At 36.5% G+C, this 22,543-nt stretch overlaps 1 protein-coding gene across 6 annotated transcripts in view; it reads left to right on the top strand.

The window, feature by feature from the left end:
* Positions 1–22,543, top strand: part of CNKSR2 (connector enhancer of kinase suppressor of Ras 2) — a 296,636-nt gene that overhangs the window by 115,051 nt on the left and 159,042 nt on the right. For all 6 annotated transcript variants that reach the window (XM_033106612.1, XM_033106623.1, XM_033106633.1 and 3 more), the window contains exon 6: positions 19,178–19,297. In XM_033106612.1, coding sequence (XP_032962503.1) covers positions 19,178–19,297 — 120 coding nt within the window. The remainder of the gene's footprint in view (positions 1–19,177; positions 19,298–22,543) is intronic.

Genomic DNA, 22,543 nt, shown 5'->3' with positions numbered 1-22,543 from the left:
GAACTTATCACTTATAAAAACCTGCTATATCCTAGGAATTCCACAGGCAATACAACATCAAAGTGCTCTTCAACTCCTGGGCAAGCAGAGCTAGCTCAAGACAGTTGTGAGGTATGTCTTTTCCTGCAATAGATCTTTATTTAAGGAAAAGAAAGACAAAGAATGGGAAGGAGCAGAGAAAGCATCCTCTCATGTATTAGAAGAAAATCTCCATGACATTGATTTATTAATAACATCGGTTTAATATTCTCAATAAGAATCAAAAGAAGATTGTTTGTATTAAAATAGAATACCATACTATAAAGAAGGTAAGGCCACTATAAACTGAGTGTAAATTGAACTAAGAAAACAGTCTGTAAAAATAAGAACATGGAAATAGAAATTAAACCATGCTGAAACAGTAAAAAGCAGACAGAATATTGCAGAAAACTGAAACAATGAGATACAAGATAAACTTTAATGACACACAGATATTTAGTAAATTAATAAAAAGACAAAAAATGAGAGAAGATAATGGCTATAGAGGACAGATTAAGGTTAACTCGCCTTTAATTAATTGTTGTTTTCTGAGGAAAAAAGCAACAGGAAACTGTTAAAGATATAATAGAATAATTTAGAAGTGAAAATTGGGAAATTTGGACTACTCAATAAAGTCAGAAAATTTATTGGAAAGATAAAAATTTCAAGGTATTTTCTGACAACATTTTACAGTTTCTATGGCAAGCAATTCTACATTCATTCAACCAGTGGGAAGAGAGAAATGAGAGGTTTTGACTTAAAAGAAACAAAAATTATATTGTATTCAGATGTCTATTCTGAAACTATAACTGCCAGAAGAAAATGGAACAAAAGTGATGACCAAAAATGTTTATGTCTAACTAAATTATTCATGTTTGAAAGCAACAGAGATATTTTTAGATCAGCAAGGTCACTAAACTACCATTTTGAAAAATATATTTGAATAAGTTTATCAAATAAATGAAGTAAAAGTTGAAATCCAGACTAGGAAAGTTATGATAGCAAAGGACTGGAGGTAAATAGCACAACCAGATGAGACGGTATCTTAGTTCATTCACACTGCTATAACAAAAATACCATAGACTGGATAGCTTAAACAGTGAATATTTCTTCCAGTTCTGAAGGCTGGGCAATTCAAGATAAGGGCGCCAGCAGTTTGGTGTCTGGTGAGGGCCTATTCCCTAGTACATAGAGGGTCCTATAAGCCCTCCAGGAGCTAAGGAGCTCCCTGGAGTTTCTTTAATAAAGACACTAATCCTTTTCAAGAGAGCTCCAGCCACATGACCTAATCACCTCTCAAAGGCTCCACTTTCAAATACCAGCACATTGGTGGCTAGGTTTCAGCATATGATTTTAGTTGCCAGGAACGACACATTGTGTCTATAACACATGGTGAGGATTAAAAAAATATATGAGTGTTAACTAATATTTTTAAATGAAGTTTGTTCATAATAAATCAAAAAGATAGTGCATATTTCATTAGATTTATATACCAGGGGTACCAAAAAAAATGTATACAAGCAGACGTTGCTCAAGGAGTAGTTTGCCGTAATCAGAAGTGTCTGGACGCTGATGGTAACCACTTTGAGCACCTCTTGTAATTGCAGAAGTCAAACATGACTTGTATTCATGTTTCGTTATCAGTATGTATTGAGTATTACAATTTTATTATTAAAATTTATTGCGGTGACAATTGTTATTAAAGTTACATAGATTTCAGGTATACAATTCTGTAATACATCATCTATATATCACATTGTTCACCACCCAGAGTCAGTTCTCTTTCCAGGGATAAAATATATGGTGATGGAATGAGTATTACAATTTTAATAGTTTTTTTTTCCTTTCTTAAAATGTATATACATTTTTTTGGCACCCTCTGTACTCTTGGGACAAGCTCTGCATCCCTAAATTAAATCACAAAGGTTATCATTACTTTCCAGTGGCAATTATCCTCAGAAAACAAGAATTTCCTGTAAAACAGTAATGAAATACAAAATTTCACCTATCAATTCACAAACACAAATACACATACACAATAACACACACTAAAAATATCCAAATACCAGTGAGAGTCTGATGAAATTAGAATGGACATACCCTACTGCTAGGCATGTACATTCATAAAACCTTTTTAAGTTTTAGGCAATTTCATGGCTCAAAAGTATTAATACTAACATTTATGTGTTATTTACAATACGACTCAGGCACTATTGTAAATGCTCTATATGAACTTACTCTTTTAGTCCTCAAAACAACCTTATGAGATAAGTATTATTACTATCACCTCTACTGTACAGATGAAGAAACTGAATCAGAGAGGTTAGGTGACTTTCCCGAAGTGACACAGTTGAAAAGAATTTTAGACAGGATTTTAATTCAGGCAGCCTGGTTCCAGAGTCCATATTCCTATGGTACCTTGGGAATCTAGTCTAAAAATAAATTCTAAAATACAATAACATTTTCTATAGAAAGTGCTTATAGCAGCATTATAAGTAATAATGAAAAATAGGAAATCATAAGGTAATGCTTCCATACACTATGGTGCATTCACAGGATGACATATTTACTATTCTTATTTACTATTTGAAATTATATTTGTGAATATATAATTTATAGATAAATTTGACTTATAAGTATACCTGAAACATTTATAGGCCGATGTTAAAGGAAGGATTCTAAAAGATAATGTTAAGTAAAAACCAGATTAAAACCACTATAATCACAGACTAAATCATCACTATTGAAAATTGAGGTCAGTGAATTCATCAAAATGGCGGCGTGAGGTGAGCCTCTGGAAATCTCCCCTGGAACTTACAACAAATCGAACAACTATAACTCCACAAAGGGCCCCCTGCACAGCAGACAGGCAAGACAAAGAGGCTCACTAACTGAATTCACCTAAAGGTGGGCAAATTATGCGAGTAGGGGAGGAGGGAAGGGAGAAGTGCGGAGATGGAGCCACACAGGCGCAGGATGCACTAGCTCAGTGCTCCCAGCTTGCTGCATCCCGAAACTACGGCAGCTGTGGGAGAGGGAAGAACTCGGACTGCTAGGGCTCTGTCTATGGCCCAAAGAGCTGAGGGGACAGCATATAACACGGCTGAACCCAATGCTCACGCCAGAGACCTTGGAACACAGACTGAGGGAAGAAGGCTGAAAACGGTGGTTTAAGCCCTCACTGCCGAGAAGAGAACAGAAGCCTTAGCCACTGAGACTAGCCGCCCCCGCTACCCTCCCAGAGCTCGCCCCACCCCACCTGACCAGGGCTAGAAGCGGAACTGTAGCAGTGTCAGATCAAAAGAACAGAATATTTGCAGTTCTGAGAACTGTGGTCCGCAGACACAGACTCGCAGCCCAACTAATTCTGGCAAAGTGGAGGAAGCTGTGGAAGCAGGACCGGCAGCAGTGGTGGTGGTCGCTGCCATTGCTCTGGGCCACCTCTCACAACCCACCCCACCCATCTCCCCATCTATCTGGGTGGATCCCTGCCGGAGTAACCAGAGCTGCTGAAACACACAGGCTCTGAATCTGGTGCAGGAAGAGATTTGGAACCTCAAAAGCTCTCCAAATCCCCACATGGATGCGGCACCCTGTGAACCAGGCCAACTGTTAACAGAGAAGAAGCCCGCCTTCTAGGGAATCACCCCATTGTGTGAGAAACTGGAATAGTGCAGAGAAAACATAACATTACACTGTGAGACAGAAAAAAAAGGCTGCAGTCGGAGAGAAAAATAAAACATTCTACCAACATGTACTGGAAAACAAAAGAAAGACCTCTTCCTATGAACCTGTTGCAGAAGCCACTCCTGCAGATGTCCAAGAAGAGAAATAATAAATCATTAATTGCCATGAATAACCAAAGCAACAAGAAAGCTCAGAAAGTAAGTGAAAAGTCTCCAGAAAATGACCTTAAAGATATGGAAACATGTGACTTAAATGACAGAGAATTCAAGATTGCAGTTTTTAAAAAACTCAATGAGATGCAAGAAAACACAGAAAGGTAGTTTAATGAACTCAGAAACACAATCAAAGAACAACATGAACATTGTATGAAAGAGATTGAGATTTTAAAAAAGAACCAAATAGAATTTCTGGAGATTAAGAACTCAATAAAAGAAATGAAGACTGAAATAGCCAGCTTAGGTAGTAGAGTTGACCAGATGGAGGAAGGAGTCAGTGAAATCGAAGATAGAAACCTGGAAATGATACGGATGGAAGAAGAAAGAGACTTGAGACTTAAAAGAAATGAAAGCACTCTACAAGAACTTTCTGACTCCATCAGAAAGAGCAATGTAAGAATAATGGGCATACCAGAAAGGAAAGAAAGAGAGAAGGGAACAGAGGGTATATTCAAACAAATAGTCGATGAGAACTTCCCAAACTTGTGGAAAGAACTGTATCCTCGAATCCAAGAAACAAATAGAACACCTGATTACCTCAACCCCAACAGGCCTTCTCCAAGGCACACTGTATTCAAGCTGTCAAAAATCAACGACAAAGAAAGAATCCTCAAGGCAGCCAGGGAAAAGAAGACGGTAACCTAAAAAGGAAAGCCCATTAGATTATCATGAGACTTTTCAGCAGAAACTCTACAAGCCAAGAGAGATTGGAAACAAATATTCAAACTACTGAAAGAGAGAAATTTTGACCCAAGAATAATATACCCAGCAAAGACATCCTTTAGACATGAAGGAAGAATAAAGACCTTTCCAGACATACAGAAGCTGAGGGAATTTTCGAATACACGACCTGCACTACAAGAAATACTGACGGAGGCTATTTGACCACCATCAACAGGGACAATTCGTGGCAACCAAAACATAAAAAAGGGGAGAGTAGAGGCCTGAACCGGAACATGGGAATGGAGAAATTAAGCATGGTGAAGAAAATGGAATACTCTCAATATCAAACTTTCTTTTACATAAACTTAAGGGTAACCACTCAAAAAAAATCCAGAACTGAAATATATACTATAATAAAAGAAGAAACAGAGGGAAACATCATAGAATATCACCACACAGAAATAATAACAACAAAAAAAAGGCAAAGAAACAATGGAGACACAGCCTTACAGAAAACTAAAGATAGAATGATAGGAAATCCTCACATATCAATAATCACCCTAAATGTAAATGGACTGAACTCACCAATAAAAAAGGCACAGATTAGCAGATTGAATCAAAAAACTAAACCCAACCATATGCTGTCTCCAAGAGACACATCTTAGCTACAAGGACAGGCATAGACTCAAAGTGAAAGGTTGGAAATTGACACTCCAAGCAAATGGTATCCAGAGAAAATCAGGTGTAGCATTATTGATATCAGATGAAACAGACTTCATGGTGAAAAAGGTAACAAGACACAAAGATGGACATTTCATAATGGTAAAGGGGACTATCCAACAAGAAGACATAACAGTCATCAATATTTATGCCCCCAATCAGGGAGCACCGAAATATACCAAGCAACTACTAACAGAACTACAGGGAGAAATTGACCAAAACACAATTGTACTAGGGACCTAAATACATCATTGACAGCTATGGATAGATCATCCAAGCAGAAAATAAATAACGAAGTAGCAGCCCTAAATGACACATTAGATGAAATGGACATAATTGACATTTATAGAGCACTTCATCCTAAAACATCAGACTATACATTTTTTTCTAGTGTACATGGAACATTCTCAAGGATAGACCATATATTGGGACATAAAACTAGCCTCAGCAAATTTCAGGAGATTGAAATTATACTAAGCATATTCTCTGATCACAAGGCTATGAAATTGGATGTCAATTACAAAAAGAAAGCAGGAAAAACCACAAATACTTGGAGAATAAACAACATACTCTTAAAAGAACGACCAGTTCAAAGAAGAAATTAGAGGGGAGATCAAAAGATACACAGAAACAAATGACAATGAAAATACATACTACCAAAATTTTTGGGATGCAGCGAAAGCAGTTTTAAGAGGGAAATTTATATCATTACAGGCCTATCTCAAGAAACAGGAAAAATCCCAACTAAATACCTTCACGTTACACCTTAAAGAACTAGAAAAAGAAGAACAAATGCAACCCAAGCTCAGCAGAAGAAAGGAAATAAAAATCAGAGCAGAACTAAATGATATAGAGAACAAACACACAATAGAAAAAATTAAGGTGCAAAGAGCTGGTTCTTTGAAAAGATTAACAAAATTGACAAACCCTTAGCTAGACTCACTAAGACAAAAAGAGGGAAGACACTAATAAACAAAACCAGAAATGAAAAAGGGGAAGTTATCACGGATGCCACAGAAATACAAAGGATCATCCAAGAATACTATGAAGGACTGTATGCCACCAAATTCAATAACCTAGAAGAAATGGACAAGTTCTTAGAAATATATAGCCTTCTTAGGCTGAACCATGAGGAATTGGAAAATCTAAACAGACTGATCACCAGTAACGAAATTGAATCAGTCATCCAAAACCTTCCCAAAAGCAAAAGTCCGGGATCAGATGGCTTCACTAGTGAATTCTACCAAACCTTCAAAGAGGATCTAATACCAATCCTGCTCAAACTCTTCCAAAAAATTGAAGAAGAGACAGTACTCCTCAACTCATTTTATGGGGCCAACATTACCCTGATACCAAAACCTGGTAAGGACAACACAAAAAAAGAAAACTACAGACCAGTATCTCTGATGAATACAGATGCAAGAATCCTAAACAAAATTCTAGCAAATCGAATACAGGAATGCGTTAAAAAGATTATTCATCACGACCAAGTGGTGTTCATCCCAGGGGCACAAGGATGGTTCAACATATGCAAATCCATCAATGTGATATATCACATAAACAAAATAAAGAACAAAAATCATATGATTATATCAATTAATGCAGAAAAAGCATTTGACAAGGTACAACATCCATTTATGATTAAAACACTTAATAAAATAGGTGTAGAAGGAAAATACCTTAACATAATAAAGGCCATGTATGACAAACCCTCAGCTAATCTCATAATTAACGGGGAAAAACTGAAGCCATTTGCTCTACGTTCAGGAACACGAAAGGGCTGTATCCTATCAAATCTGCTTTTCAACATAGTGTTGGAAGTCCTCGCCAGAGCAATCAGGCAAGAGAAAGATATAAAAGGTATCCCAATTGGGAATGAAGAAGTTCAATTGTCACCCTTTGTAGATGACATGATGCTATATATAAAAAACCCTAAAGACCACCAAAAAGCTAATAGAAACAATCAACGAATACAGTAAAGTTGCCGGCTACAAAATCAAAGTACAAAAGTCCATTGCATTCCTATATACTAACAATGAAATCATTTAGGAAAAGAAATGAAAAAAACGATTCCTTTTGCAATTGCAGCAAAAAGAATAAAATACCTAGGAATAAACTTAACCAAGTGTGTGAAAGACCTATGTGCTGAAAACTACAAGACATTTTTCAAAGAAATTGAAGAAGACACAAAGACATGGAAAGATATTCCATGCTCATGGATTGCAAGAATCAACATATTTAAAATGGCCATATTATCCAAAACAATATACAGATTTAATGCAATCCCCATCAAAATCCCAATGGCATTTTTTAAAGAAATAGAACAAAAAAATCATCAGATATACTTGAAACCACAAAAGACCCCAAATAGCTAAAGCAATCTTAAGAAAAAAGAACACTAACAAATGTCACCCCAATAAATTTAAAAAACAACAACAACAACAAAACAATGCTGGAGGTGTCATACTGCCTGACTTTACCCTTTGCCTTGTACTACAGGGCAACAATAATCAAAGCAGCATGATATTGGCAGAAAAACGGACTCATAGACCAATGGAATAGAATTGAGAAACTAGAAATAAAACCACATAAATATGGACAGATAATTTTTGACAAAGAAACGAAAACCATACAATGGAGAAATACAGCCTCTTCAATAAATGGTGCTGGGAGAATTGGAAAGCCATGTGCAAAAGAATGAAACTGTACTGCTATCTGTCACCATGTAACTAAATTAATTCAAAATGGATCAAAGACTTAAGCCTAAGACCTGAAATAATAAACTGCATAGAAGAAAACATAGGTGCTAAACTTATGGACCTTGGGTTCAAAGAGCATTTTATGAATTTGACTCCAAAGGCAAGGGAAGTAAAAGCTAAAATAAATGAATGGGGCTATATCAAACTTAAAATCTTCTGCACAGCAAAAGAAACCATTGACAAAATAAAGAGGTAACCAACTGAATGGGTAAAGATTTTTGCAAACAGTGCCTCCGATAAAAGGCTAATATCCAAAATATACAAGGAACTCATGAAACTCAACAACAAAAAAACAACCCAATTGAAAAATGGACAGAGGACCTGAAGAGACATTTCTCCAAAGAGGACATACAAATGGCAAATAGACATATGAAAAAATGCTTAACATCACTAATCATCAGAGAAATGCAAATAAAAACCACAATGAGATATTACCTCACACCAGTTAGAATGGCTATCATCAACAAGACAAATAATAAGAAGTTTTGGAGAGGCTGTGGAGAAAAAGGAACCCTCATACACTGTTGGTGGGAATGCAGACTGGTGCAGCCACTATGGAAGGCAGTGTGGAGGTTCCTCAAAAAATTACAAATAGAATTACCATATGACTGAGCAATCCCTCTCCTGGTATCTATCTAAAATATCTGAAAACATTTATACAGAAAGACACGTGTGCTCCAATGTTCATTGCAGCTTTGTTTACGGTGCCCAAGACATGGAAACAACCAAAATGTCCTTCGATAGAAGAATTGATAAAGAAGTTGTGGTATATATACACAATGGAATACTATTCAGCTGTAAGAAAAGATGAAATAGGGCCATTTTTGACAACATGGATGGATGTTGAGATTATAATGCTAAGCGAAATGAGTCAGACAGGAAAAACAGCGAACCATATGATTTCACTGCTATGTGGTATGTGAACCAAAAACAAGAATAGAACAAGACAAACAAATGAGAAACAAAAACTCATAGATACAGACAATAGTTTAGTGGTTACCAGAGGGTAAGGGCGGGTGGCGGGTGGGAGATGAGGGTAAGGGGGATCAAATATATGGTGATGGAAGGAGAACTGACTCTGGGTGGTGAACACACAGTGTGATTTATAGATGATGTAATACAGAATTGTATACCTGAAATCTATGTAAGTTTGCTAACAATTGTCACCCCAATAAACTTTAATGTAAAAAAAAATAGAAAATTGAAAATGGAAATATGTATATTAATATTTACTGCATTTGCTTTGTAAGATAATGTCTGATTTTTTTTGTTTCAGATATCATCCCAATTTCTCCAGTTTGTATTGCTTTTATAATGAAAAATTATAAAACTATGTGTTTATTTTATTTATAATCTTGATGGCTTTTAATGGATAATTTTGTGGTATACATGGTAAATAATCAGAAGTGACTTGAGCAATTCTTAGGCTAGGTTTCCTTTTCACCTTTCTTATCTTAAAAATCAAAAAGCTATTTATGCTTAAAATTAGAAAGTAGTAGATTCTGAAGACCAAAAACCTGGGTAGAGAAGAGGGTTGGTTGGTGGGTGAGTGGGTGGGTGGGTGGGTGGTTTGGTCGGTTGGTTGGTTGTAGTAATGGAGAGAGATGTCGGTTAGTATGAAATGTGAGAATGAAAAAAGGAGACTAGACAGCTTAGGTTTCCTTGGAATTTGCCATTAAATATAATGGAACAGATGGCAGATTGTAATCATAAAAGACAAAAGGAAATGCAGATAATCAATGTACTATACCAGTGATTATTGTCTAATGAGAAATAGTAATATATTTCACCTTTTGATCTGATAATTTCCCTCTCAGTTAGGCTTTGTCCTTCATTGCACTTTCCCTGGCATGTAGAGCCCACCTATTTTTGCTCTGCACAGATCCTTGTTTTACACAGTAAATCAGTTGTAGGGAATCTGGAGTTCTGTTCAGTTATGTACCCTACTATCTCCTCACTCCCACTTTTCCCTACAGTCTTTGAATCTGGAGACAGAAACTCTTCTGAGAAGCCATTTCAGGCCTTGTGTTTTAGCAGACTTACTCTGCTTGTCATGGCCCTGCTGCTCTTGGTGGTGAGTCTGGAACATTGGAGTGCTTTGAGAAACTTGTGGAAACCGCAGGCCAGGCGTGACCATTAAAGTCACATTGTCTGCACTGTACACCTGAAGCTGAAGCTGAGCAATAATGGATGTCAACTACAATTTTATATATGTGTGTGTGTGTGTGTGTGTCTGTGTGTGTGTGTGTGTGTGTGTGTGTGTGTGTGTATAGTTACAAGAAGCAGAGTACAGCATTAGGGATAGAGACAGTGGAAATGTAATGGCTGTGTGCTATGTCAGAGGGGTAGTAGATGGGTGGAGGGGTGTTGTCACTGTGTGAGGGATATAAATGATAAATGTCTAACTAAAAAAAAAATCAGATTGTACCGAACTCAAGTACACCTTTTACATTAACCTACAGTTTGGTCTTGTATATGGCACTGGCTATATGCTAGCAGCTTACCCCCATTGTTTTTATAAAGATAATGGGAGGAATAAATACAGTGAAGACACACTAAAAACAGATTATTTCAATTCTTTATGTGTGGCCATATTCCCTTTAGTATATACACATGCTTTCTTTTTGTCCCAGAAAAGACAAACTTTTACTATTCAGTCATACTCTATCTGTATTTCTTCTTTTTTGCATGGGACATTGATTGTGGAGAACTTAATTTACAGTTAAAATAATTTATAAGGCAATTAACCACGAAAGTGTTAAAACCTGAAGCACTTGCTAGTTGTAAAGTAAGTTAGCTTCTCCAATTAAGTTGCAGGATTGTGGCGTCTGTGGTTTCTGAGGTATAAATGCCATGATTCTTTGGTGATTACCTCACAAAATCAGTAACGAACAGTATGGCCACATAAATTGAAGGGCTTTCTTCATCTGAGACCATTCTTTATGTGATTAAAGACATTATGGATTTTTTTTTTTTTTTAACTACAGTTATAGTCACTATAAATGTAAAGATTTCTTCAAGGTAATTGAATTCGTCTGGAGACAGAAATCACACAGTAACTTAAACAAGGGAAGTGTAATATAAATAATTATTAAACTATGATAGAAGAGTACCTATATAGATGTAAAGAGATTTTAAAGCATGCCCTAAGACTGGGAGGGAAGGAAGCACCTAAGGAAGGACAGCTTGTAGGTGGACACCCTCCCCCTGCTGAGGGTCAGAGACCACAGAGCAGTAGGGTTGCAGCTTCACTGAGTTGCCTAAGCCATAGCTGGTCCACAGTTGCCAGTCAAGCAGGAAACAACCTTCCAGTATGCAGGCAAGTGATGCTGTTGGGAGGGCTCACAGAGCAAGTGGGGTGCAGCTGTGGGGCTACAGGGTGGTGGTCGCTAAGCCCAGGCTTAGGCTGAGATCACTGAGGGACTGCATGGCCTGGGCACCACTGGATTCCCCACACACATGCATCACTGATGGATCAAGCAGCGGGAGCAAGGAAAAGCAAAACGCAGTACAAGGGAACCTGAAAGAGAAGCCTCCTTCCCCCTGCAATGTCTTTCCAGCGCCCTCTACTGACAAAAATTTAATGTTGTACTCACTGTAAAGCAGAAAAGCTTGAAGACTCCTGTCCATTATCACAGAGCAAGCACTGAAGGGTGAATTTGGAGCTGAGAGCCAATAAATTCATAACTGACACAGTGTGATTAGCTCTTTTCGCCAGTAAACCACATATGGAAACTTTGAATTTCTCAACTGTGAGTGAAGACATTGCTCCCAGGTCTCTTCTTTTTGGTCCCTATTTGCCTATAAACTCTATATATAGTGCCCGGATTTCCCAGAAGCTCATCCAACTATAATGAACTGCTTCACTCCTGCTAGTTGAACCTGAAGTAAAATAAAATAATCTTCCTGATAACCTACATTGTAGTTGAGCCATTGATATGTTCAGACCCTTGTTAATCTTGAGCCTGGAAAGTAGCATACTCTCTAATGAGTACTCTCTCATCTGCCTGGGGACCCACTGCAAACCTACCTGGCTCTGTTTCCTGCACCTGAGAGAGCAGTCAGATAGAATGGACATTTTCCCAGATCCAATTCTGGTTTCCAGCTATTTCCTTGTGAGAAATCAGAGGAGTGCTGGAGCCTCTTGTTTCGCCTTTAATTCAGACCAAGATGTCTCAGGGCAGTAGCTGGAAATAAGTTGCAAGTATCATGTGTCCACTTCTTGCTCAATAAAGTAGATACACATTTCGGAGTGATGGTCTCACTGGTTGGTACTGACCTCATCATTCCTAGATGATGATTATTTTAAAGTGTTATTGCTTCTTTTCCATTATCAGGTACACAAGGGCCACATGCTTAACACCAGTGATGTTAAAGACAAAGCCAAATATGTTACTGGAAACACTGTCCCAGATTGTGAAATCCTTAAGCATAGTAGTTGGCATGTGAATCATGTAGCAGATACTAAGCAATTGTTGAATGAATGACTGAATGAACTGGTGGTGATGGTGGTGGTAGTGGCTGTGGCTGCTGCAGCAGTGGAGGTGGTTTCTTCTCATTTTGCTAATTTTTTGTTGCGTTTTTCCCCACCATCAGAGTTTGAAACATAAAGAGATTGCAGAATTTTCTAGGCCTTATTGGAACAAAATTCATATGACCTTTATTTGCAACTGCAGTTGCTTTCCGAAGCTGTTTGAAACTTCTTTTTTCTTTTCTTTTTTTTTAATTAAAGTTCATTGGGGTGACAAGTGTTAGCAAAGTTACATAAATTTAAGGTGTACAATTCTGTAATATATCATCTATATATCATATTGTGTGTTCACCACCCAGAGTCAGTTCTCCTTCCATCACTGTATATTTGACCTTGTTTACCCTTATCTCCCACCCCTCTCCCCCTCTTACCCTATGGTAACCACTAAACTGTTGTCTGTGTCTATGAGTTTTGTTTCTTCATTTGTTTTTCTTGTTCCTTTGTTGTTTTCAGTTTTATATCCCACATATCAGTAAGATCATATGGTTTCCGACTTTTTCTGACTTATTTCGCTTAGCATAATAATGTCAAGATCCACCCATGTTGTCGCAAATGGCACTACATCTTTTCTTATGACAGAATAGTATTTCATCGTGTATACATACCACAACTTCTTTATCCAGTCATCTATCAAAGGACACTTTGGTTGTTTCCATGTCTTTGTCACTGTAAATAAAGTTGCAGTGAACATCAGAGCACATATATCTTTACGCATAAATGTTTTCAGAGTTTTGGGTAGATACTTAAGAGAGGGATTGCTGGGTCCTATGGTAATTCTGCTTTTAATTTTTTAAGGAATATCCACACTGCCTTCCCTGTAGTACAAGCTGAAGTCAGGGACTGTGGAGGTATCACACTCCCTGACTTCAGCTTGTACTACAGGGCAACAATAAGCAAAACAGTATGGTATTGGCAGAAAAACAGACACACAGACCAGTGGAATAGAATCGAGAACCCAGAAATAAACCCACATATATATGGACAGATAACTTTCGACAAAGGAGCCAAAAACATACAATGGAGAAAAGATAGCCTCTTCAATAAATGGCGCTGGCAGAATTGGAAAGGCACATGCAAAAGAATAAAACTAGACTGCTATCTGTCACCGTGTATCAAAATTAACTCAAAATGGATCAAAGACCTAAACATAAGACCTGACACAATAAACTGCATAGAAGAAAACATAGGTACTAAACTTATGGACCTTGGGTTCAAAGAGCATTTTATAAATTTGACCTCAAAGGCAAGGGAAGTAAAAGCTAAAATAAATGAATGGGACTATATCAAACTAAACAAGTTCTGCACAGCAAAGGAATCCATCGACAAAATAAAGAGGCAACCAATGGAATGGGAAAAGATTTTTGCAAACAATGCCTCCAATAAGGGGCTAATATCCAAAATATATAAGGAACTCATACAACTCAACAACAGAAAAACAAACAATCCAATTAAAAAAATGGGCAGAGGACCTGAAGAGACATTTCTCCAAAGAGGACATACAAATGGCAAATAGACATATGAAAAGATGTTCAACATCACTAATCATCGGCAAAATGCAAATAAAAACCACAATGAGATATCACCTCACCCCAGTTAGAATGGCTATCATCAACAAGACAAATAGTAACAAGTGTTGGAGAGGCTGTGGAGAAAAATACACTGTTGGTGGGAATGCAGATTGGTGAAGCCCTTATGGAAGGCAGTGTGGAGGTTCCTCAGAAAATTAAAATAGGATTACCATATGACCCAGCAATCCCTCTTTTGGGTATCTACCCAAAAAATCTGAAAATGTTTGAAACTCTTAGTCCTTGCTTTTTATGGATGTAATTAATACAATGGGTTAAAACTGAAATTTTATTCTCTTAGTTTTTTCAGTTTTTTTGATTGTTTTTTTAATTAAAATTTATTGGGGTGACGATTGTTAGTAAAATTACATAAATTTCAGGTGTACAATTCTGTAATACATCATCTATAAATCCCATTGTGTGTTCACCACCCGGAGTCAGTTCTTCCATCACCATATATTTGATCTCCCTTACCCTCATCTCCCACCCCCCACCCCCCTTACCCTCTGGTAACCACTAAACTTAAAAAATTGTTTCTCCTTCAATTTTCTTTAGTTGTATAAGCAAGAAATTCTTGTGTTGGCGAACATGTTATAGAACATTACTTTTGAATAACAATTTAAATCCCGTTTGTGAATTTTACTCTTTAGTTATAATGTAAACAACTGGAGAGGGAAAAAAATCACAATACCATTAAATTTAGCCTGTGACACACTTCTATTTTAAAAGGCACTTTTATCATAGCTAGCTAGCCCTGTCTGTTAACTGCTATTTAGTCACTAAATCTTTTTTCACTATCTTGGGTAGCTTACAACACAATCCAGAGGGTCTGTTATGATACCCATTGCCATTTTATGTTCCCTTTAGCATTATTAAAGGCACATTATTTACTAGGCTTTAAATTTAGGTTCAAATTTTTTTCTTCTTTTTTAGAACTAAAAATAAACAGAATTTAAAATCTTTTGTGTATATATATGGCAAAAATAGCAGAAGAATCCCTTCTGTACCAGTGGTTACCAGTCATCTTCCAACTAGAATAGAGTTGTCCTTTTGCTGCTAAAATTGCTTTAAGTTTCCCCAGACTATCCTTCACAGTCTCAGTTCTACTTCGTATTTAAACTGCATTCTAAGTTAGGAGAACGCTTGCAGGCTCACCTTATATTTCATTATACTATGTAGTTTCAACATGTTATATAACATCCATTTAATACAGACATAGATTTTAAACAATACAAAATAAAATTCACCAAAAACAAGTTGAGATTTAAGCATCAAAATAAGAGATGATAAGCATAATGATTAAAAATTCAAGTCCTTCTTCTGCCGAGGCAATGACCTTGGTCTATTTTTTAGCATTGCTTTCTCATCTGCTAAACTGGGTATAATAATACCTACTTCAGGAAGTTGTTATAAAGATAAATTAGATAATGGATATGAAGTGTTTAGCATTGTGTCAGACCCTGAATGGTAGGTGCTCTATAAAATTGATGTTAACTTACAATAACAAAGAATGCATTTTTCTTGCTGTATTAGAGTTAATTTTCTTTTTCCAGAATACACTGTTAATAACAATAGATGATACTGTGTTTTAAAATGATAACATAATATCACACGATTTCACTGAATGCACAAATGTACTTTTTACAAGAACACGGTAAATAATTTCCCTGGAAGTTTGCCATTGTAGTCTTAATGTGGTTTCCTGCAGTGGCTTGATGTATGCTGCAGTAATGAGTGTGGAATTAGCATATAAAGCCAGGCCATTTTATACCCCTTCTAATTGGCTTATTTAGTCAAGTACCAAATGCTGCAATATAAAGGTTGTAGGATATTATCTCTCAAACAGGCAGCAAGATTCTAGTGGAGTTTCTTTTCTAAGTCTTTCTTATATTACTTTCCAAGATCTTTAATCTATTCAATCCTGATAGCTTTGCTGGTAAAGTCAATGTTTTGCTCATCTTTTGTATTCCCAGCAGACCTAGCACATAGCAGGTAATTGGCAAACAGAATTACTCAAGAGGAAGAATCTGAAAAAATGATTTACAACTTAATACAGTGGATTTAAATGGTATTTTCTTTTTTGTAAAAATGTCTACAGTCTAGTATTTCTGCCTTTTTTTCCTTCTTCCCCACTTGTAAGTGCTTCCACTGCCTGGATAGCAGAACTACTATTGCTCATTACCAGTGTGTCATATAAGGCCCTGGATATTGTAACGAGCACATGTTGAGCCATTTATATACATCCATTACCTTCCTATTTATTTATTCATTGGATACTTTTGATATATGCTTCAACTTGTAGAATCCACAAAGTATTCTTTTTAGCATACTAATTTAGTAGCCTTCAGATTATCACACAATCCAAGTATCCTATATAAAAACTCTTCAGAATTAACAATGTTATTTCCCCTTTGAGATAAAGAGAAAATAAGAACTTCACGGTCAGCCATGGTCCGAAAATATTAAATAAAAACTCCAGAAATAATAATAATAAAAAGAATGAAGATGTAACCATGTATGGGAGGAAATAAATGTTAAAATATTTAAATCTGCCCAAAAGTGTTTACCTTCCTGACAACCAGCAGCAATTTGAACTGCAGCCAGTTTTTGTATGTAAAGTGCTGCCATTCTGCCCTTTTCCCTCATGGTTACTGATGAATATTTTCAAGAGGAATTAGATACACACACACACACACACACACACACACACACACACACACCCCAAGACTGGGATCCTAGGATGGGCTACATGATATATGAGACCCAGTGCACAATTAAACTGTCAAGCCCCTTTTTCAAAAATAAGAATTACAAGACAGCAACAGCATAATACTAAGTACACACCCTTGTGCTACTGCACAGGTCACACACCCATGAAGTTGGCCCTGTAGGATTTCCAGTTTGCAGGGGGAGGGTCCTGTTGGCACTTTGCTTAGCAGCTCTTCAGGGTAATTTGTATCTGAGAGCACTGAGACTTGAACATGAGAAAGAGTAAAGGGCTGTGAGCTCTCCATTCTGACCATGCAGTGTGATTACTGGTCATTTTAAGATGGTCAACAAGGCCATGGGATTAAGAATAACGACATAATTCATCCCACCAGTAAGGATTGAGTTCTTGGAGGGTAGAGAAAGCAACAAAGGGAGAATAAACATTTATTTAGTGTCTTCTTTTGACAGGACCCATATCGGGCTCTTTTTTATATACATTATCCTGATCTGTCATATAAACCATAGAAAGTAATTTTTATTACTTCACTTTCTACATTAGGAAACTGAGCCTCAAGGCTATAAAATAGCTTGCTCACAGTCACACAGCAAGTAACTGGCAGCGTGGTGATTGCCCACATCTGTCTTCATATGAAGCCCAGTTTCTTTCCATGGGTATTGCTATTGTGCCAGCTAATGTCTGTCTTTAGAGGCTGGTAGCCACACACACACACACACACACAAAAAAAAAAAAAAAAAAAAGCTTTGAAAACCAGATGCAAAAAGCAGTAGTGCGAACAGGAAAAGAAATTTAGCCTGGCAGTTTTTGTCATATGAAGAAGCTGAGCCCTGCGCCGACTGAGACCATAAACAAAATACAGAATGCAGTAAGTAAAAAGAGAGTCCTTCTTATCCAGACCAGGGCAAAGAAACTGTCTTCCGTATAGCAGAGTAATGCAGTAGTCACAGAATAAACCTAACATGTTGGAGATGGATAGAAAATAACACCTTGATTGCGACAACAGAATAGCTTCTTCTACAGTAAGGGGGAAAAAAAGGCAAACAAACAAAACCCTCAAATGATGGACACCAGGCTTCACTGGGTACAATGAGAGTCTGTGAAGCATGTAAGAGCCAGCATATTTTAGGGCAGTATATTCTAAGCTTCATTTACTCATGTTTCACTTTCTTCATAATTTGACCATGTCTAAGTCTTAACCATACCAATATGGATGTAATCTATTTAAATCTATTATTCTACATCAGTGTGAATGGGTTTATCCTAACTAAAGCATTAGCTTTCTTTCCTCAGTCAAACCACTTGTTGTTAAAGCTCATTTGCTCTTTGGTTTATACTGTGTTTCCCTGAAAATAAGACTCAGCCAGACCATCAGCTCTAATGCATCTTTTGGAGCAAAAATGAATGTAAAACCTGGTCTTGTTTTAATATAAAACTGGGTCTTATATAATATAATATAATATATAATACAATACAATACAATACAATACCAGGTCTTACATTCATTTTTGCTCCAAAAGACGCATTAGAGCTGATGGTCCGGCTAGGTCTTATTTTCGGGGAAACACGGTATTTATAGAGTACCTTATATGTTCTAGGATCTGTCTACCTTGTGTGGGTGGCAGGTAGGGGTTGGGGGAGAAAGAGAAGTCAGAGATGATAGAAGGACACAGTCCCTGCCTTAAGAGGGCTTCAGAATGTAGTTATACAATTTTAGACTACACATAGAATGCTGAGAATGCAGGATTGAGGGAGTGCCAAACTTTGCCTGGAGGAAGTAGGAAACATACAAAGGTAACCTGGAGCAGGAAAGTCTAGAGGAAAAAGGAGGGGGAGTTCATCAAGCACATTTGAGAGATTCATCTTACTTGGACCTTGGCTGGATTGTTTTTTTTAACTATTGTGATCACGAAGTAAAAGCCATCAAGGTTTTTGAAATTATTGAATTCAGTTCAGTCTGATGATTGTTATCAAGAAGTTCTCAGATTATTAAAATTGTCTAGAAGCAATCATTTTATTTTAGGTCTGATAAATAATGGAAATAAAACATAACCAAACCTTTCTTGAATATTTTGATATATAGTTCTTATATCCATAATTTAGAATATAAGTGTGTTGTGTGTTTTTCTCACCTGAATACCTTTTTTATACAAATTTTATAGAATAAAATGCCAACTACTTCTGTTTTTTGTTTTTTTAATTTTTCCTTGGAAAAGAAGTTATAACAAAAAGTGATTAATGTGACACAACATGCGTTTATCACAATTTTCTTTCTCTTTTTTTTTTTCTCTCAGTGTAAAACTCTTTCTGGAGTCTGTGACCACATCATATCCCTGTCATCGGATCCTCTGGTTTCACAGTCAGCTCACCTGGAAGTGATTCAGCTGGCAAACATCAAACCAAGTGAAGGGCTGGTAAGAGATACCATTTTTATCAAAGCCACCATCCATCAACAGACAGCTAATGATGTGGGCAAAGCAGCATCTGAATATATGGGAATCCATGAATTTTAAACTGAACATTTTGGTATTTTTTTCTAGTGGAGTTAAGTGTAGAAGTTTGTCATGATGAGAAGTTTCATGAAGATAAATGAAAATAAAGAAAATTAAAAATGGTGATTTCTGAATCGCCCTGTTTACTTTGGTAATAATATAGCTTTTAATGCATTCTTTCACCCCCTACCAAAGTTCCTTAGGTTTAAAGGAAGTTTAAGGGTTTTATAATAAGAACCATCCATACAGGTGGGTGTTTTTTGTTCTGGTTTTAATAGGCCTCCCTTCCCTTAGGGTGGGTAAACTAAACAAATGTGATATTCTTTGTAAGTCATATCCATTCTTTCCTATAAGGGTGCGTAAGCAGGTGGATGTTGCCAAAACTAGGCTGACATCCATGGGATGTCTTTTTAAAATATGGAATAATAAAAGTAATCATCTACATTGTGTTCACCTGATTAAAAATTGGGTTGGTTCTAAATTTAACCCAAGAGAAAATGTATGATATTAATATTAATGAGAGAGAGACAGAAGGCATCTACAGGAGGTCTGCTGCCAGTTTCAAAAGAAAAATAAACAAGAAACTGGCTGTTGAACATCTTACCTAGTGCACAACTATTATGTCTTAGCTTGGTGCTACAGTGTTCGTAATTTCTTCCTGTAGGTGAATTTTCCAAGGATACAATTAATGATATTTTAGAAAATAGAAATCTTGGAAGGTAGAAGTAATAATTTAATTCAGATAATATATTCTTAAAAATCTCTAAGCAGGTTTAACTTTTTACGTGGTGTTTCTTCTTCAATTAAATATGTATGTATATAACTTCAGAGGGCAAAGCCTTCATTGGCCACCAGTGATTTTTTTAGTTGAAGCCATGCCTCCTATTGATTGACTTTTCTTCTGATATTTGGCAAATTACTTTTAGGTAACCATAATTCCTCGGGCTTCTGTGGCTTTTATCTGTGTCTTCCTAGAAAGATGGAAATCAGCATATCAGACATAGCCAGCAAGCGTGGCATCATTGTAACCTAGAAGTGTTATACCCTGTTTCCCCGAAAATAAGACCTAGCTGGACAATCAGCTCTAATGCATCTTTTGGAGCAAAAATTAATATAAGACCTGGTCTTAGTTTACTATATGACTGGGTATAATATAATACAATATAATATAATATAATATTAATATAATATAATACAATGTAATATAAGACCAGATCTTATATTAATTTTTGCTCCAAAAGATGCATTAGTGCTGATTGTCCGGCTAGGTCTTATTTTCGGGGAAACATGGTATCTAACTTAATTAGTTTTAAGGACATATTTCTAAAATTTAAAAAGTATTTGAAGTAATATTTATGATTTTTAATTCTTGCTATCCTTTTGGTTTCCTTTACAAAGTCCAGTTTTATTTAAAGCATCTTTCAACCTGTAGTATTAAAGATTTCCCTTTCTGCACCTCCCTTTTCAGTAGTTATGAAGGAAAGGAAGGAAGCTCTCTAATCATGATTTGTAGAGTGGAAAATTATGAACCAATTACTACTCGTATGTTATGTTAGACAAGGAGTGAGGGCACCTGGATACAAATCACTTACATAAAATATTGCGGTGAGTGTAATTTAGTGGAGGTGGGTGAGCAAATTTAACTTCCTTGGCCTTGATCTTTTCATCTATAGAATTTGGAGGCCAGGAAGGGTGGACTGGATCATTTTATCTTTAAAGCTCTCTCTAGCTCAATGAGCCTATGGTTCTAAGAATGGTATTGTTCTGAGAAAAGAGCTTATTTTTTTTCTCTAATTTACACTGAAATCATGGGGTAAAAATAACCATGTGAAGTGAGTCAAGACAATGCTAATCAATGGACTTTATGAAATCTTGAAAATTTTTAAATGAACTTATAGCCCTGGAGAGGCCTTTTATGTTTTAAATTTGAAAGAGGTTGATCTGGGTCTGCTCTTTGGAATAGTCATGAACTTAAAATGGTAAGAACCAGATTAATTTAAACAGTCTGGGAAAGACCTAGAAGAGTAAAGAGAAGAAATGAGTTCTTAACCATTTATGCCAGGTATTTTCCTCACCACTCTATAGAATAGGGATTAATTTTCTCATTTTGCAAATGAGAAGATGGAATCACAGATCTTCAGTTTGCCTTGTATCACATATCGGTAATACGCAATAGAGACAGGGTTTTAGTCCAAGTACGTCTAAAGGAAGTACATCTGAACAAAGCGTGTTCCATTACCCACATTTAAACTTGGAATTGCTAACGGGAGGTGTGAGAAGTTTAGGAGGATGACTTTAAAACTGGAACTATCTAGAGAAATTCATTTTTAAAGGACAGTTGGCAGCATTTCATTGGGAAGATATTTCAGAGGGAGAAAAAGAAAAAACTAAAATGTTGAATATTCATAAAAGAGCTCACTACAAAACTATTTTTTGTGGTTTATGTTACAGGGGAGATGACTAAATAGAAATTTTACATGACTTGTTCATTTTAAAAATGACATTATATCGTTTTAAAAATTGGCCACCTTTAATTTAGTCAATCACATTTGAATAAATAGATTTAAGGATTTGGGTAACATTTAGCATGTACTTAGCCATAGAAAGTGTCTAAATGGTAAATGAAGGAAAGAAATAGAAAGATGTGGGAGAATTCACCAAGCTTTAATGACGTTTAATTAGCTTAGAAATATCTGCAGAAGTTCTTCCTGCCAGTTTCAAAACAGAGGACCTCTCATAGGCAAAAGGTAGTTGCTTTGTTCTTCCATTAATAAACTGGATAGCTTGTTCATCAGCTTTCAACCTAACTAGTCAAATCTCCTAGGATTTCTTAGATTTGAGAGTCCTGAGCATTATAAGGAATGGTGGAAAGCATCTTTAGTTATCATTAATAATATGAAACTGATTTCTAAAATGCTTTTAAACAACAACAATTAGTTGAAAATTAAAGAAGGAAAATGAGAGCTATTAGAATGTATCTAAACTAGATCAAAACCGAGAGATGAGCTGAATAGAGAATAAGGGGCTGGGGGCGGGGCATCCTTGGGGAAGCCTCTTGGCCTCAGAGAGTTCTTTTGCTATTTAGGCACGTGGACTACCATGCTTCCCCTAAAATAAGATCTAACTGGAAAATAAGCCCTAGAGTGATTTTTCAGGATGACATCCCCT

Source organism: Rhinolophus ferrumequinum, chromosome X (assembly GCF_004115265.2).
Source record: "Rhinolophus ferrumequinum isolate MPI-CBG mRhiFer1 chromosome X, mRhiFer1_v1.p, whole genome shotgun sequence".
Lineage (NCBI taxonomy): Eukaryota > Metazoa > Chordata > Mammalia > Chiroptera > Rhinolophidae > Rhinolophus > Rhinolophus ferrumequinum.
This window is presented reverse-complemented; position numbering and strand designations above follow the sequence as displayed.